This window comes from Cyprinodon tularosa, unplaced genomic scaffold, assembly GCF_016077235.1.
Source record: "Cyprinodon tularosa strain WSP-4 unplaced genomic scaffold, ASM1607723v1 ctg26, whole genome shotgun sequence".
Classification (NCBI taxonomy): Eukaryota; Metazoa; Chordata; class Actinopteri; order Cyprinodontiformes; family Cyprinodontidae; genus Cyprinodon; species Cyprinodon tularosa.
The window spans coordinates 2,127,738-2,143,528 of record NW_024038961.1 but is presented as its reverse complement, the minus strand read 5'-3'; the positions used below and the strand labels follow the sequence as shown (position 1 = coordinate 2,143,528).

Genomic DNA, 15,791 nt, shown 5'->3' with positions numbered 1-15,791 from the left:
TTCTTATTACAGAAAGAATAGAGAACTATATATATAAATATTATATATGTATATGTAAAGATCTTTACGTACATTCTCATTTTTACATAGGGAACATTTCACAAATCTGAAGTCTTCTTTTTATTTACAGTATCTGTAACTATGTTATGTACAGGTGAGGTCTAGATATGAAAAACTTGTATAAAATGAGTATCACACTTGGAACACCTGAACATTTTTTTGAGCCATTGGTTGTTATTTGGGGGGGAGGGTTGGGGATACTTGAAAATCATTCTTCTTTTGTTGTCTGAATGTTATGGACAGCCTTTACTTTTCACATCATCGTTAAATAAAGTGTGACTGAAAACATTGCAGTGTTTATTTTATCCTCACCTGCTGTGAAAATGCACATTATAAAAGATGATGATCATCAATATCAACACATAACGACAACAACAATGTGTAAATAATGTAATGCGAGCTGGTAGGATCAGTCTTTTGTTTTATTCTATTCAAAGAAATCAGGTTGAAAATAGGGTTTATCCTTGTTCTGGTATTAAAATGATAGGGGTGATAAATTCAACCATCTAGAGCACTTTTTTGCTTTTACATAATTTTTTTTTTTCTTTTTGGTTAATTGACATTATAACACTTACATAAATTTTTCTTTACAATTCAGGTTGGAAAATATATATATTTTTTCATCAATGACAACTTCATTATAAAACAATACACCTTGCATTTAAAAAAATAAAATAAAAATAAAAAGCTAGGATGATAAGAAGACAAAAAATCTTTGATTTTTAATTTTTTTTTTTTTTTTTTGTATATTTCAGTTAACAGTCAATTTTTTCATTCCAGGGTGCAAAACAGCAAAAGGTTCCTGAAAAATTCATGTTTTCTGTGAGGTTGTTCCATAGATGAAGAGAGAAGTAAACCCTTGTTAGGTTCTGGTCACCATGTCTGGTGATCTGGAGGATCTAAAATGTTTGGTCTAAATTAGTGCTGCAACTAACAATTATTTTGCAAATAGATTAATCTGTCGATTATTTACATTTAACAATTTTTTTTAAATGCAAAATGCTTTTACAATTTTGGTATAATAACTGCTCAAAGTGAGTTTTTCTATCAGCTAAAGGTATGTTTTACCTTCTCTATACTCCATTTAACAGTTAATTACTAAATTAGTAGACCATTATTTCAATAATCGATTAATCACAATTAATCCCGTAGTTGTTTCTAACCTACCGTAGTCTAAATACATATCAGCTCTGCTGGTTGGGTGCCATCATTTTACAAATAAGCCAGTGTAGTCTAAAAAAGGACTAAAATTGCAGTTTTTTTTATCTTAAATAAAAGTGTGAAACAGTAGTTTGTGTTTCATGGTTTGACAAATTCTCTTTATTCTGGAAATGTCTGCTGATATAATGAAAAACAAAACTCATGCAGTTAAAATTTAGACCAAAGATGATAGAGCACCTACATGGCATGCTAGTTTTCTTTTAGTTGTTTCATAGCCTAGCATTTCTGAGGTGACACATTACTTTGTCTTTTCTTCATTAAGATGAAGAAAATCCTTATCCATCTTCTTATTCATAATATGGGCGCTGTCTTTTAGTGACTATAAGAAAAAGTGCTGTCACAGAAATACTGTGCATGTCAACAGCATGCACTGAAGAAATGCTTTATATAACTTCATAATCTGAGTTTAGGGGAACATGAAGATATTAAATAAAATTGGCTTTTATATTAACCCCATATCCTAATATCTAGACTTAGACAAACTTTGTCATATTAGGAAATTAGGAAAATGAAATTAGGGACAAAAGGAAAAACCAGTTTAAAGTCATGGTGCAAAAGGTGTTGATATGGAAAAGTTCAGTGCAGTGCAAAATAAATATGGTGCAAAATGCAGTAGAACCTTGAGTTGTGTATTTCAAGGAATTATAAAAGGAAAAAAAACAGCCACATTGGTAGTGCAAATATGATGTTGCAAGTGTGATGCAGGGTCTAGTGTAGAGTTAAACAGTTCAACGTTCTGACGGCAGCGGGAAAAAAGCTGTTGCAGAATCTGCTGAACCTCTGGTAGAACAGTTGATGTTACGGACACACGTAGCTGGGATGAAATGTCTTTTATGGAGGGAAGAGTAGCCCCAAGGATCCTCTGCTGTCCTCATCAATATTCTCACATGCTTTCAGTATGAGGCGCTGCAGCATCCACACCACACAGGGAGACAGCTGGGCAGAATGTCTCTATGGTGTAATAAATTAATCTATAAATGCCAAATGATGCTAGGTATTCAACAGTTTGCTGATAAAGATCTCAATCATACAGGTAGCAGATTTCAGTTATTTCTAGGTAGGTTTTACTCATTCACTGATTTGGAAAACTATTTATCCTTTTCATAAGAGCTAATAAGATCTCTGCTGGTCTGCTGCATGAAATCTACAATTTTTTTTTTTTTAACCAAACGTGTGAATTTGGTTATACATTTGCCAGGATTTATTTTATTTGTATATTGTTGTTTATCCCTTGTGCCAATCACAGGATTAGGACTAAAGGGCAGCTTACTTCCAAACTAAAGGTCAGCATATATTGTACACACACACACACAGATTAGACAAACTAACAATAAAAGGCAAACTGCTGCCTCTTTAAAACACTACTTTGCCATGCTGGCTTTGTTTCTCTCACAAAAGCCTGAAATGTCATCATTTTAATGGTGTAAAAACGGTGCTCTTATTTCCCACTTTAAACTCAGGCTATACCTTAGAGAGCTATGGCTGACTCAGAGGTATAATAACATAATCATCCCAAATATTTCCTCATTCACTTTTTTTCTAAAGCAGGACTCTAGAGGTCTGGCAAACCTTTGTCAGAGACTTAATTTGCTGTGCCACTGATCCCTATTTTCAACACTAATCTCTGACATTTAAAGTTCTTTACATGTGACTTCTTGTGCCTCCAAACGTACATTATCAAAAAATTGTCAAGGGGTAATCTAAAAAGCCATCGAAGGACTGCATAATGCATACATTAATGCATTGAGGAACGCCCCAAATAAAAGTATCCCTAAAAATCAATCAGATTCTTCAGTTCTACCATGAAACCCTACTAGTAATGCTTGGACAAAATGATATAAAGTGGGGAATATCCTTTTGAGGTATTGCTGATTTATCCCCACACCTCATGGCCTGAGAAACCCACACCTTCTTGAGGAGCATGTGTCCTGAATGAAAGACACCTTTAGGATAGCATGATCTATGACTGGACTGACTTATGGCCCCATAAAACAGCTGCCACCCAATACATTTATAGCTAGCTTATAATGACAGCACACCTGGCTGAATTCAGAGTAAATTTCCCAATATCAGTTTGTCCTTGAAAACTCAAATAGTTTAAAGTGATTAACCAGAATTTATGGTTATATTTAACAGAGTATGTAATGAAATGGAAAAAGAAATGCCTATGAATTTCTTTTGACTGGACAAATGGAGGCTTAAATCGTTAGAGCATGATCTGAAAAACAGAGTAGATTTGAGATAAGGTGCTGGTCTCCTCTTGGTTTTAAACTTGCTGGTCACCAAGTTTAGCAGAAATTGATTTAAGTTGAGCAGCTACTGCGTTATAGATTAAGGTCCAAGTTCCATGCTTAAGCAAATAATGTCATCACACTTAAATGTAGGAGATAGACTGATACATCAGCATTATTTTTGTCTTGCATCAGTATCAGCCAATAGAGAAAAGCTTTCATCAGGTTTGCCTTTCAATTAGGTTAATTGCAGCTCCCTCTATCCGATATTCATTTGTTAAATCTTTCTTTTATGAGACTTGTGTAGCATTTTTGTTACTTTGACATTTTGAACACACAAATGAAGAAAAAAAAAAGCAATATTGGCTCCAAGGATCCACTAAGAAAGACCAGCACATATTGGGCACCAGTTAGACTGTCCAATTAATCAGCATCTGTTGATCTCCAATTTATATCTATTTATGTTTTTCTTTTTTAATATTGTAGCAAATTGCGACAGATGATATTTCAATGCACCTCAGAAGATAATCAGTCAATCCGTGGTCTATACTCGCCTGTATGCAGTGCTCCCTGAAAAGCTGTCAATGCATCACAGGATTCAAGCAAATATAAGTTAGAGTGGTAGTATCTGAAATCATAAGATAATGAGTTGCCAAACAGTTCAAAGATATCTAAGAGATTAGAGTCACAGTGTCACGGGTTCGTTGCAAAAATACAAAAAAATGATGGCCCAGCCGGAAAAAATATTGTTTGTGCTTTTTTCTTTTATTGCTCCCCAGGTGGAAATAGTGAAACAGTGACGATATTTACAGTGAAGCGAGAAAACAAAAACAAGTATTTACAGGACAACTTACTTGGACAGCCAACACTACCATCAGATCCAGTACTCTCCCTCAAATGAGCTCAGCTCCCCTTTAAATACCCCTTTAGCCCCTCCCCCGGGTAAACCAAAATACAAATTAAGGGGTTTTTAAGGATAAAACAAAATAACCAAATAACAAAACTCAAAACTCAGTTTCCTGCATAGAAACTAAATATTAACCAAAATGACTCCATACAATGTTCAAAATGTCAGGAACATAAACAATATAAAAATACAAAACAAAACACCCAAAATGGTTGAGTCCTTTGTCACGTGACTGGGAAAGCGCGCCACTCTGCGCTATTTCCAGCGTGACGCGGAAGTGCTCCGGTTTGGCCACTTAACCGGGAACAGCGGGACTGAAGCAGAGATGAGAGGTGAGTGTTTCTGGAACTCGTCGCCGAGTGTGCACCCTCAGACGCGCGCGATGACCGGTTCAGACGGGGGGGAATGTTCGTTGGGACTGTGCAGGACCGCGGGACAGAGGTGCGGGCCTGCACGCAGCTGTTTGCCGGGCAGCGCACTCACGTGGGAGAGCTTTCTCCCCGTGCGCGCGCTCCTGGCACCGCGCTCCCCTGGGCCAGAGGAAGCCGGATACTTAGAGTCTGGGATGGACGCTTTAGTGGCGCTCCATCACATTATCCGCCTCCTCCCCGAGGTTGACGACGTGCGGCAACCTGGAGAGATAATCTGCCACAATATTAGTTTTCCCCGCCCGATGGCGGATTTGGCATCGGAAGGGTTGGAGAGCGAGATACCAGCGGGTGAGTCGACTGTTGTGATCCTTCATAGAGTTCATCCATATCAGGGCACGATGGTCGGTCTCCAGGTCGAACTCTCTCCCCAGAAGGTAATATCTCAGGCTCTCCAGAGCCCACTTGATGGCCAGGCCCTCCTTCTCTACAGTTGAGTACCTGGTCTCTCGGGGAAGCAGCTTGCGGCTTAGGTACAGCACAGGGCGTTCTTCTCCTGGGTCTCCCTGTGCCAGGACAGCCCCGAGACCCACTGCGGAGGCGTCGGTCTGGACCAAGAACCGCTGATTGAAGTCCGGACTCCGCAGCACCGGCGACGAGCAGAGACAGGTCTTGAGGGTCTGGAAGGCGGTCTCACAGTCCTCACTCCAGACGACAGGGTTCCGCTGAGCCTTTCCCGTCAGTGCGGTCAAAGGAGCGGCGATGGTGGCAAACTGTGGCACGAACCTCCGATACCAGCCGGCCAAACCCAAGAAGGACCTCACCTCCTTCTTCGTGCGAGGCTGTGGGCAGCTGCGGATCGCCTCCACCTTGTCGACCTGCGGACGGACCTCACCTCGACCCAGCCGATAGCCAAGGTATTGCGCCTCCTCCTTGGCCCACTGACACTTGGCAGGATTCAGCGTCAGTCCCACCTGCTCGATCTTGCCAAGGACCCTCTCCAGATGCTGCAAGTGCTGCTCCCAAGTGTCGCTGAAGAACATACATCATCCAGGTAAGCAGCACTGCAGTCACCGCAACCCTGTAAAACACGGTCCATTAGCCTCTGAAAGGTTGCGGGGGCCCCATGGAGACCAAACGGCATCATCGTAAACTGGAACAATCCTGCAGGGGTCTGGAACGCCGTGTAGGGACGACTGGACGGCTCCAGAGGCACCTGCCAGTAGCCCTTGCAGAGATCGAGGGTGGTGATGAACCGGGCCCGGCCGATCTTCTCCAGTAGGTCGTCGATCCGGGGCATCGGGTAGGCGTCGAACTCCGACAGGGCGTTGAGCTTCCGGAAGTCGATGCAGATGCGGAGCGACCCATCCTTCTTCACCACGATGACCACTGGGCTGCACCACTCGGACGTTGACGGCTCGATCACCCCCAGACGCTGCATCTCCTCCACCTCCTTCAGTAGCTGCGCCACCAGATGCTGAGGGACCCGGTAGGACCGCTGGCAAATGGGCCCCTTGTCCTTCAGGCGGATGACGTGCTCGATCAAGACAGTCCTCCCCGGGTTGGCAGCAAACAGCTTGGAGACCCTCTGGAAGACCTCGTTGAGCTGGCTGGACTGGGTGATAGAGAGATGGTCGAGAGTGGGTGGAGGCGGCTGGTGGAGGTCAACAAGAGGCAGCTCCTCGTCACCCTCGCGAAGAGACAACACAGGAGCAGAGACTGGGACGGCCTCTCTCCACTCTTTCAGTAGGTTGACGTGGTAAGTCTGTTTGGCTTTCTTCTTGTCAGGGTGGTGTATTTCTTAAGTAACAGGGCCCATCTTCCTCAGGACAGTGTACGGACCCTGCCACTTGGCCAACAGCTTGCTGGTGGAGGATGGCAGCAAGAGCAGGACCCTCTGGCCAGGCTGGAGCTCTCGATGTCTGGCCTGTCTGTCGTACCAGGCCTTCTGTGTCTGCTGGGCCTCTCGCAGGTTGACCTCAGCCTCCTCCTGATACTTGGCCAGGCGCTCTCTCATCTCCAGCACGAACTGCACCACACTCCGATCACTAGTAGCCGTGGTGGGAGCCTCCCAGACCTTCAGCAGCAAGTCCAATGGGCCCTGGACGTCCCAGCCATACAGCAGCTCGAACGGGGAGAATCCAGTGGATGCCTGCGGCACCTCTCGGTAGGCGAAAAGCACAAAGGGCAGCCACTGGTCCCAGTCACGTCCAGTGTCGTCCACGAACTTCTGCAGCATCTTCTTCAGGGTCTGGTTAAACCGCTCGACCAAGCCGTCCGTCTGCGGGTGATACGGAGTGGTCTTGATCGCCGAGATCCCCAGCTGGCGGTGGAAGAGCTGCATGAGTCGGGAAGTGAAGTTGGTCCCCTGGTCCGTCACGATCTCATCCGGCACACCGACCCTGGAAAAAAGTTGCACAAGACAACGCAGCACAGCAGGGGCAGTGACGGTGCGCAAGGGGAACGCCTCGGGGTACTGTGTTGCGTAGTCTGAGATCACCAGGATGTACTGGTAGCCCCCACTACTTCGCACGAGCGGGCCCACAATGTCCATGGCTATGCGCCGGAATGGGGTGGAGATGACAGGTAGAGGTTGGAGGCAAGCACGGTCAGATTGGCGGACAAAGCAGGTTTTTTGACAGGTGGGACAGGTTTTGCAGTAAGTTTGAACATCAGAGTACATGGAGGGCCAATAGAAACGGGAAGCGATGCGCATGTATGTTTTGTTGCGACCCAGATGACCAGCCCAGGGCAAGGTGTGAGCCAAGTGCATGATCCTTTGGCGGCAAGACGAGGGAACAACGAGGCGCTTGACACCGTCTGACACTAAATACAGAACATTCTTGTCATCGATAACATAGCTCTCTCTGTTCCCCTTGGCACTGTCCAGCCCCCCAACCACTTTGGCAAACACTGGTTTCAGAGTCTCATCCTGTCTCTGCACAGCCCCAATGTCCCCAGGTACCTCCCACAAGTCTTTGTCCAGCCCCTGACAGACTGGCTCCCTTGACTTCAGGCCCCTCTCGAACCTCCGCTGGCTACGTGGTTTCCTTGGACCCTTTTTACCCCCCTCAAACAGGTCACTGTCCAATTTGGAAAAAGGTTCAGGCTCCGGCTCCGTCTGCTGCTTTGTACTGGGTGCCTCCCCTGCCCGGAACTGAGCCCGGGTTAACACAGGACCAGCCAAACCCTTGTCACAGTCACTCTCCTCAGCCCCCTCCTCCCGCAATAAATCCAGGAGTACAGGTAAGTCCCAGCCTAAGATAGCGGCTACCGGTAACTTCTCCACCACCCCCACAGTAAGTAAATATGGTTGGTCATCCACCATCACCGTCATGTCCGCCGTGGGGTAAGAATGTCTGTCCCCGTGTATACAACAAATGTCCTCCTGCTTATTGTAATCCAACAAGCCTGTTGGCACAATGTCCCTCCGCACAAGAGTCATGAAGCTCCCCGAGTCCACCAGAGCAGTCACAGGTTCCCCATTAATGCACACCTCTTTGAACCACTGTTTTCTCCCTACCCCTTGCATGTCCTCAGCCCGTGGGGTGTAACACGACCCGATAAGCTTAGCCTTTCTGATTGGGCACAGGGCAGCTTTGTGTCCTGACTGCTGACAATAAAAACAGATGAGCTCCTTACCAGGACCACGTTGGCTGGGTGCAGGCCCGGGATCTCTAGGTGGTTGGAAGCTGGCTCTGGGTTGTGACGACGGCTGACGAACATCCTGGTAAGCAGCTGGGCCTCCCCTCCGTGCGTTGCTGTACTGCAGCGCGAGCTTGGCTGCGGCTAGCCCCTCTGTCGGCTCATGCTCCTTCACCCAGGTGCGAACGTCTGCCGGGAGGACGCGAAGAAGCTGCTCCAGGATAATCTGCTCCCCGATCTGCTCCTTGGAGTGTTGCTCCGGCCGGATCCAGCGCCGGTACAGCCCCTTCAGACGGTGGTAGGTCTCGGTCGAGCTCTCTCCGGGTGGCACAGACATGGACCTGAACTGCTGTCTGTAGGTCTCCGGTGAAACATCAAACTTGATCAGCAGTGCAGCTTTCAAGTCTGGGTAGGAGAGCGCCAACTCCTCATCCATGGCTGTGTAAGCTTCCAACGCCTTCCCGGTGAGTAAGGGCACCAGCCGACATGCCCACTCAGCTTCTGGCCAACCCCAAGTTCTTGCGATGCGCTCAAAGCGTAGCAGGTAGTTTTCAATGTCCTCCCCTGAGACATATTGAGGGATCTTGGGGTCGCCGTAGAGCCGGCCCTCATGTCTGGAGGGTTCAGCTCTCTCCATGCTGATCCTTGGGGGCTCCTCGGAGAAACCGCGGCGCTGCCGAGGAGCTGGCGTGGGGAGGTCCACCCGGAGACTCGTGTTGACTCCTCGGGTGGTGATGCAGGTCCGGACACAGGGACAGACCACTGTGGGGCTGGGAAGGTGGCCCGAAGCCCTCTCAGCTCCGCCAAAAACCCCTCGTCCCTCCGCTCCTGTCCTTTTAAAAATGTCCTCATGACCTCCACAAGCTCCTCACTTGTACTTGGTGCAGGCTGCGTGATTGAGGCAGCAGCGCCACCTTCCTCATCTTCAGTTGCCCAGCCTCCATCGTCCACAGGTAAGTCCTGCTTCACTTTTTGTGAGCGCAGCCCTGTACGCTTCACTGTAGGGTGCTTCCGTCGACTGGCCATCCCACTTCTGACACCAAATGTCACGGGTTTGTTGCAAAAATACAAAAAAAATTATGGCCCAGCCGGAAAAAATATTGTTTGTGCTTTTTTCTTTTATTGCTCCCCAGGTGGAAATAGTGAAACAGTGACGATATTTACAGTGAAGCGAGAAAACAAAAACAAGTATTTACAGGACAACTTACTTGGACAGCCAACACTACCATCAGATCCAGTACTCTCCCTCAAATGAGCTCAGCTCCCCTTTAAATACCCCTTTAGCCCCTCCCCCGGGTAAACCAAAATACAAATTAAGGGGTTTTTAAGGATAAAACAAAATAACCAAATAACAAAACTCAGTTTCCTGCATAGAAACTAAAAATTAACCAAAATGACTCCATACAATGTTCAAAATGTCAGGAACATAAACAATATAAAAATACAAAACAAAACACCCAAAATGGTTGAGTCCTTTGTCACGTGACTGGGAAAGCGCGCCACTCTGCGCTATTTCCAGCGTGACGCGGAAGTGCTCCGGTTTGGCCACTTAACCGGGAACAGCGGGACTGAAGCAGAGATGAGAGGTGAGTGTTTGTGGAACTCGGCGCCGAGTGTGCACCCTCAGACGCGCGCGATGACCGGTTCAGACGGGGGGGGAATGTTCGTTGGGACTGTGCAGGACCGCGGGACAGAGGTGCGGGCCTGCACGCAGCTGTTTGCCGGGCAGCGCACTCACGTGGGAGAGCTTTCTCCCCGTGCGCGCGCTCCTGGCACCGCGCTCCCCTGGGCCAGAGGAAGCACGGATACTTAGAGTCTGGGATGGACGCTTTAGTGGCGCTCCATCACACACAGACTTTGTAAAAATCTCTCCTCCCAAGCAAGTTAGGAATGACCTCTGCAGCCTCTGGTTATTTACTCTCCTGCCTCTTGTTTGCCTTCTTTCTTTTCCAAAACTCTTAATTTCAGACAAGTAAATAGAACCACTTGTGGGCTACAAGTCTGAGTACAACTGAAAAGTATAAAATAAACAAACCACCTTTTATTTACTTTATTATTATTTTTTTTTTATCCAAGCCTATTACAACGGTATAAACGGTGATAATTAAGGTTCAAAAGAAAAAACTTAAAGTTACATGGTGAGGCTGACTTCTTTAAGAATTCAGTCTGACATATATTTCTATAGGCTTGAGTTAGTCTAAATAATGTCTCCCCTGAATCGGTCAGTCTGAAATATCCAACCCAAATGCTGCACTGTATTCGCAGTGTTTTTATCATCCTGCTTCCTCTCATCAAACCCGTTTGGCTCTTTGCAGATAGACTCCGGGGCTTTGGTGCAGCAGGTTCTGTCCTTTGACTGACCCACGGCCTAACTTGCTGTCACAGGAACTGAATGGTTTGGGACAGAGCAGCTGGGGCCTCTGTGGCCCACGCAGGCCTGTGGCCCTCAGTCCAAGTGACTCTCTGCTTGCAACAGACATAATAGTGTCAGCGGTGGCGGTGCTAAAGAGCCCGTTTGTTGATGTTGAAGATTTTGACAAAGTGGTCGGCACTGGCACTAGCAAGCTGGACCCAGGAGCTCTTCTCTTCGAGTTTTCTGTCTGTGTCACTCAGCCCATCCATCTTGCTGTTCTCTAGACCTGCCCGACCGGCCCGGGGCCTCCAGCAGAGCCGCTTCACCGCCAGAGTGTGACTTTGTCTTTAGAAGGACGTTTGTTAAGGGGAAACAACATACAAAATGTAGACAAATATCCAGCATAAATCCTTTACAACAGCTGCAAATTGTCCTCAAAAGTGAAAAAAAGAGAATGGTAGAACTGAGGTAAAAACACTGTTATCATCTGATAAAAAAAAAAAGTAAGACTAAGAAAAATACAGGGTAGTTGTAGGGTAGGTACAGGAGGGAAGGTTACCAGAGGAGAAGAGGTCTTCTAATAGAACATCAGAAGAAAAATACTTGTCTGTAGTTGATTTCAGATCTCTTAAGGTAATAACCCAAAGAGCAACTGAGAGACAAGACACACACAAACACACACTGTTTATACCTCCTGCCCTGTTTATTTTTCCCCAACAAAACATGAGCGCAAGGCTTCTTTACTCAGCACACATCAAACAGGAGCAGACTGCTCTAATGGAAGCAGAGATGCCAACAAGACATTTCCTTCCAAGTCAAACAGAAAATAAAAATGCTCTAATTAGATGGATGCCATCTAGTCTGCCTGTTAGCATAACACACTACCTTAATCTCCAAAGTAAATTACTTTCTGTACATCTGACAAAAAAAACCAACCTAAATAATATGAGGCAACTTTCAGGGCACAACGCAGATTTGTGACCTTAAGATTTGAAGCATAGGAGTTATTTTAAATGATTCATCAGGCCAATATACGACACTTGACACTATTAATGCTACAAGCGGGGCTCCCCCTTGAAATATTAACTATGTAAGTCAGGATAAGGCGCCCCGTTATTGGCCAGGTCATGTGACCTGGAAGAGCGTATAGCTTTAGGGCTTCAGGCTCTTACGTATAGTCATAGAGCTAAGGCTTTTGTTCTACTATTTATCTGCCTGCCCAACTACTGGTCATGGCTGAGCTAAGGAATAATTTAAAACTTTCTGAGGAGGCTATAAAGAGAAAACAGGAGAGGGATCAAGGGTGAGGAAAAAACAGTTGATCTTGGAAAGGAGTTTATTCGTAGGCGAAGGCTGAAAGAAGAAGCCGAATTAGACTTTATTAGACTGGGAAGTTATCACTTTGCTCCTAGTAAACTCCTATATATGTATCTTTATTACTTTCAAGATTTTGTAGAAGCAAAATGCAGGCAGAGAAATCTAGCATGCTATAAACAAAAGTTAATTCGAGATGCCAAAGCTCTACCGCTGGTCCTCTGCGTGGCGTGAAAAGACGCGGGAGGCTGGCTGACTGACTGTTTACTTTTGCGACAGCGCTGCAGCGCTTGTGGCCACAAGGATTGCTTGACGTAAAAGTTACAGGTCTAGCGCCCCTAGTAGCAAAAAGTTAAATGGTGTGCCTTTAAACAGAAAAGCTAAAATAGACATCCAAAAATAGACAAGTTAAAAAGATTAAAACAGAAAGCATAGATAAAAATAGAGTTAACTTCTCAGGATGTACAAGAAGCTTAGGTAAAAAAAAAAAATGTTTTAAGGTCCTTTAACTCTAAAATAGTTTAAGAATTACAAACCATTGCTGTAGCTTAGGAAGTATAATCCTGTACCAATTTATCCTTTGGTCTAATTAAACATATATACATTTAAAACTTTCGCCTTTCTAATTAGAAATTTGATTAATCGGGCTAAAAACAGCTTTAATGCACTTATTTCTAAATTGGATGAAGCTAAATATCTACTCCATTGGTGATAAAGACATAAGCTCTTATATAAATGTCTAAACAAATCAAGCAGGGAGCGCTTTATTTTGCAGAACCATTGAGGTACTCTCCTTTCAAAAATTCATTACGGTCATTTATTATATCATTGGGTTCAGAGGCCTTTTTTCCCTCTGCTTTTTCATTTGAAAGACTTAAAGGATTGTTTTTAGAAGGTTATGTCGAAATATGAATTATTTTATCGGTTTTACATAGATCTTTGTATTTAAAAAAAAAATTGCTAGACATTTCTCGTCAAATTGGGAGTATATCCTTCCTGAAATGAACTAAAGAAATCCCAAGTTCTACAAATTGAGCTAATTGTTGAATTGAAGCTCTTGATTGTAAAACCAGAACTTTAGATGTATATTAGGTGTGTAGCTTTGCATGTGTCAAACAGTACAAGTGGAAAAAAATGTATTTCTATTAATCTTATTGAGGTGGGTAATGCTCGTTTGTGCATGCAAAGGATTGTGGAATTCCTTAAAGCTCCTTAGAGCCGGTTAGGATCCTTGCAAGCTCCCTTTGTTAAAGGAACTATGATAGGAAGCATACAGGTTCCTTCTCCTTCCTCTTTCCTTACTGCCTTACAGCACTATTTGGACAGCACTTAAAGCTAACTCTGATGGACATTTGGTATGATGCGGAGTGTGTATGATGTCATCTGCATGCAACGGCTACCATTCCTTCATCCTGTCCGCTGAACTACTTCTAGTTTTACTCACATGCCTGGAAGATGTCTAGTGCCACTACCACAGATGATCTCTCTCCAAATGGAATCGAACGATTCAGATTAGCTAGCCGAATGAATAGAAGGAGTAGAGCATAGCCGCCTGTGGCCCGGGCTGCCTGTCACAACTCCAGTTCGGCGCACGTGGATGACGTCATACACACTCTGCTTTGTTTTAACAAAATGTATAAATATATAAAATATAACTGCGGATGTCTGGGGGACAGTGATTTGCCTACATGTTATGAATGCTGGTGTACCGTAACGAATAAATTATGAACAATTCAGTTTGTGCCTTCAAGTCATTTGCCCATAGGAAGACGTTGCTTGGATATAACGTAACAGAATATCTTCAGAATGGCTCCAAATGTCACAAAACTCATACGGGTGAGTAGAACATGATGTAATAACGTAAAATCAAGGGCCAAATGTAAAAAAAACAGGGTTTCCCTTTAAAAGAGCAGATTCAGAGTAAATTCGAAGATTTTTCTTTCTACCTTCTACTTCGATCGTACTAAATTAAATAAATAAATATGAATATAAATAAATATAAATAGATACAAATAAACTGTCCTTTAAATTCTCAGGTACAATCTAATTATTAACTACAGGTGCTGGTCATAAAATTAGAATATCATGAAAAAGTAGATTGATTTCAGTAATTCCATTTAAAAAGTGAAACTTGTATATTATATTCATACATTACATACAAACTCATATATTTCAGATGTTTATTTTGTTTAATTTTGATGATTACAAATGACAACAAATGAAAATCTCAAATTCATCATATCAGAAAATTAGAATATTACTGAAGACCAATAAAAACAAAGGATTTATAGAAATGTTGGCCAACTGAAAAGTATGAACATGAAAAGTATGAGCATGTACAGCACTCAGTATTTAGTTGGGCCTCCTTTGGCCTGTATTACTGCAGCAATGCGGCGTGGCATGGAGTCGATCAGTCTGTGGCACTGCTCAGGTGTTATGATAGCCCAGGTTGCTCTAATAGTGGCTTTTAGCTCTTCTGAATTGTTGGGTCTGGTGTATTGCATCTTCTTCTTCACAATACCCCATAGATTTTCTATGGGGTTAAGGTCAGGAGAGTTTGCTGGCCAATTAAGAACAGGGATACCATGGTCCTTCAACCAGGTACTGGTAGCTTTGGCACTGTGTGCAGGTGCCAAGTCCTGTTGGAAAATGAAATCTGCATCTCCAAAAAGTTGGTCAGCTGCAGGAAGCATGAAGTGCTCTAAAACTTCCTGGTATGTGGCTGCGTTGACCCTGGACCTCAGAAAACACAATGGACCAACACCAGCAGATGACATGGCACCCCAAACCATCACTGACTGTGGAAACTTTACACTGGACTTCAAGCAACGTGGATGAAGTGCCTCTCTTCTTTTCCTCCAGACTCTGGGACCTTGATTTCCAAAGGAAATGCAAAATTTACTTTCATCAGAGAACATGACTTTGGACCACTCACCAGCAGTCCAGTCCTGTTTCTCTTTAGCCCAGGCAAGACGCTTCTGACGCTGTCTGTGGTTCAAGAGTGGCTTGACACAAGGAATGCGACAGCAGAAACCCATGTCTTTCATACGTCTGTGTGTGGTGGTTCTTGAAGCACTCACTCCAGCTGCAGTCCACTCTTTGTGAATCTCCCCCACATTTTTGAATGGGTTTTGTTTCACAATCCTCTCCAGGGTGCGGTTATCTCTCTTGCTTGTACACTTTTTTCGACCACATCTTTTCCTTCCCTTCGCCTCTCTATTAATGTGCTTGGACACTGAGCTCTGTGAACAGCCAGCCTCTTTAGCGATGACCTTTTGTGTCTTGCCCTCCTTGTGCAAGGTGTCGATGGTCGTCTTTTGGACAACTGTCAAGTCAGCAGTCTTCCCCATGATTGTGTAGCCTATAGAACTAGACTGAAAGACCATTTAAAGGCTTTTGCAGGTGGTTTGAGTTAATTAGCTGATTAGAGTGTGGCACCAGGGGCCATCAATTTTGAACCTTTTCACAATATTCTAATTTTCTGATATGATGAATTTGAGATTTTCATTTGTTGTCATTTGTAATCATCAAAATTAAACAAAATAAACATCTGAAATATATGAGTTTGTATGTAATGTATGAATATAATATACAAGTTTCACTTTTTAAATGGAATTACTGAAATCAATCTACTTTTTCATGATATTCTAATTTTATGACCAGCACCTGTATATACGTTTATCTCCCCTAGT

At 44.2% G+C, this 15,791-nt stretch overlaps 1 protein-coding gene across 1 annotated transcript in view; it reads right to left on the bottom strand.

Moving 5' to 3' along the window:
* Positions 1 to 10,512: 10,512 nt before the first annotated feature.
* elp2 (elongator acetyltransferase complex subunit 2) overlaps positions 10,513 to 15,791 on the bottom strand; it is a 43,012-nt gene continuing 37,733 nt past the window's right edge. Inside the window, exon 22 of the mRNA XM_038288955.1 lies at positions 10,513 to 11,130. Coding sequence (XP_038144883.1) covers positions 10,935 to 11,130 — 196 coding nt within the window. The 3' untranslated portion in view covers positions 10,513 to 10,934. The remainder of the gene's footprint in view (positions 11,131 to 15,791) is intronic.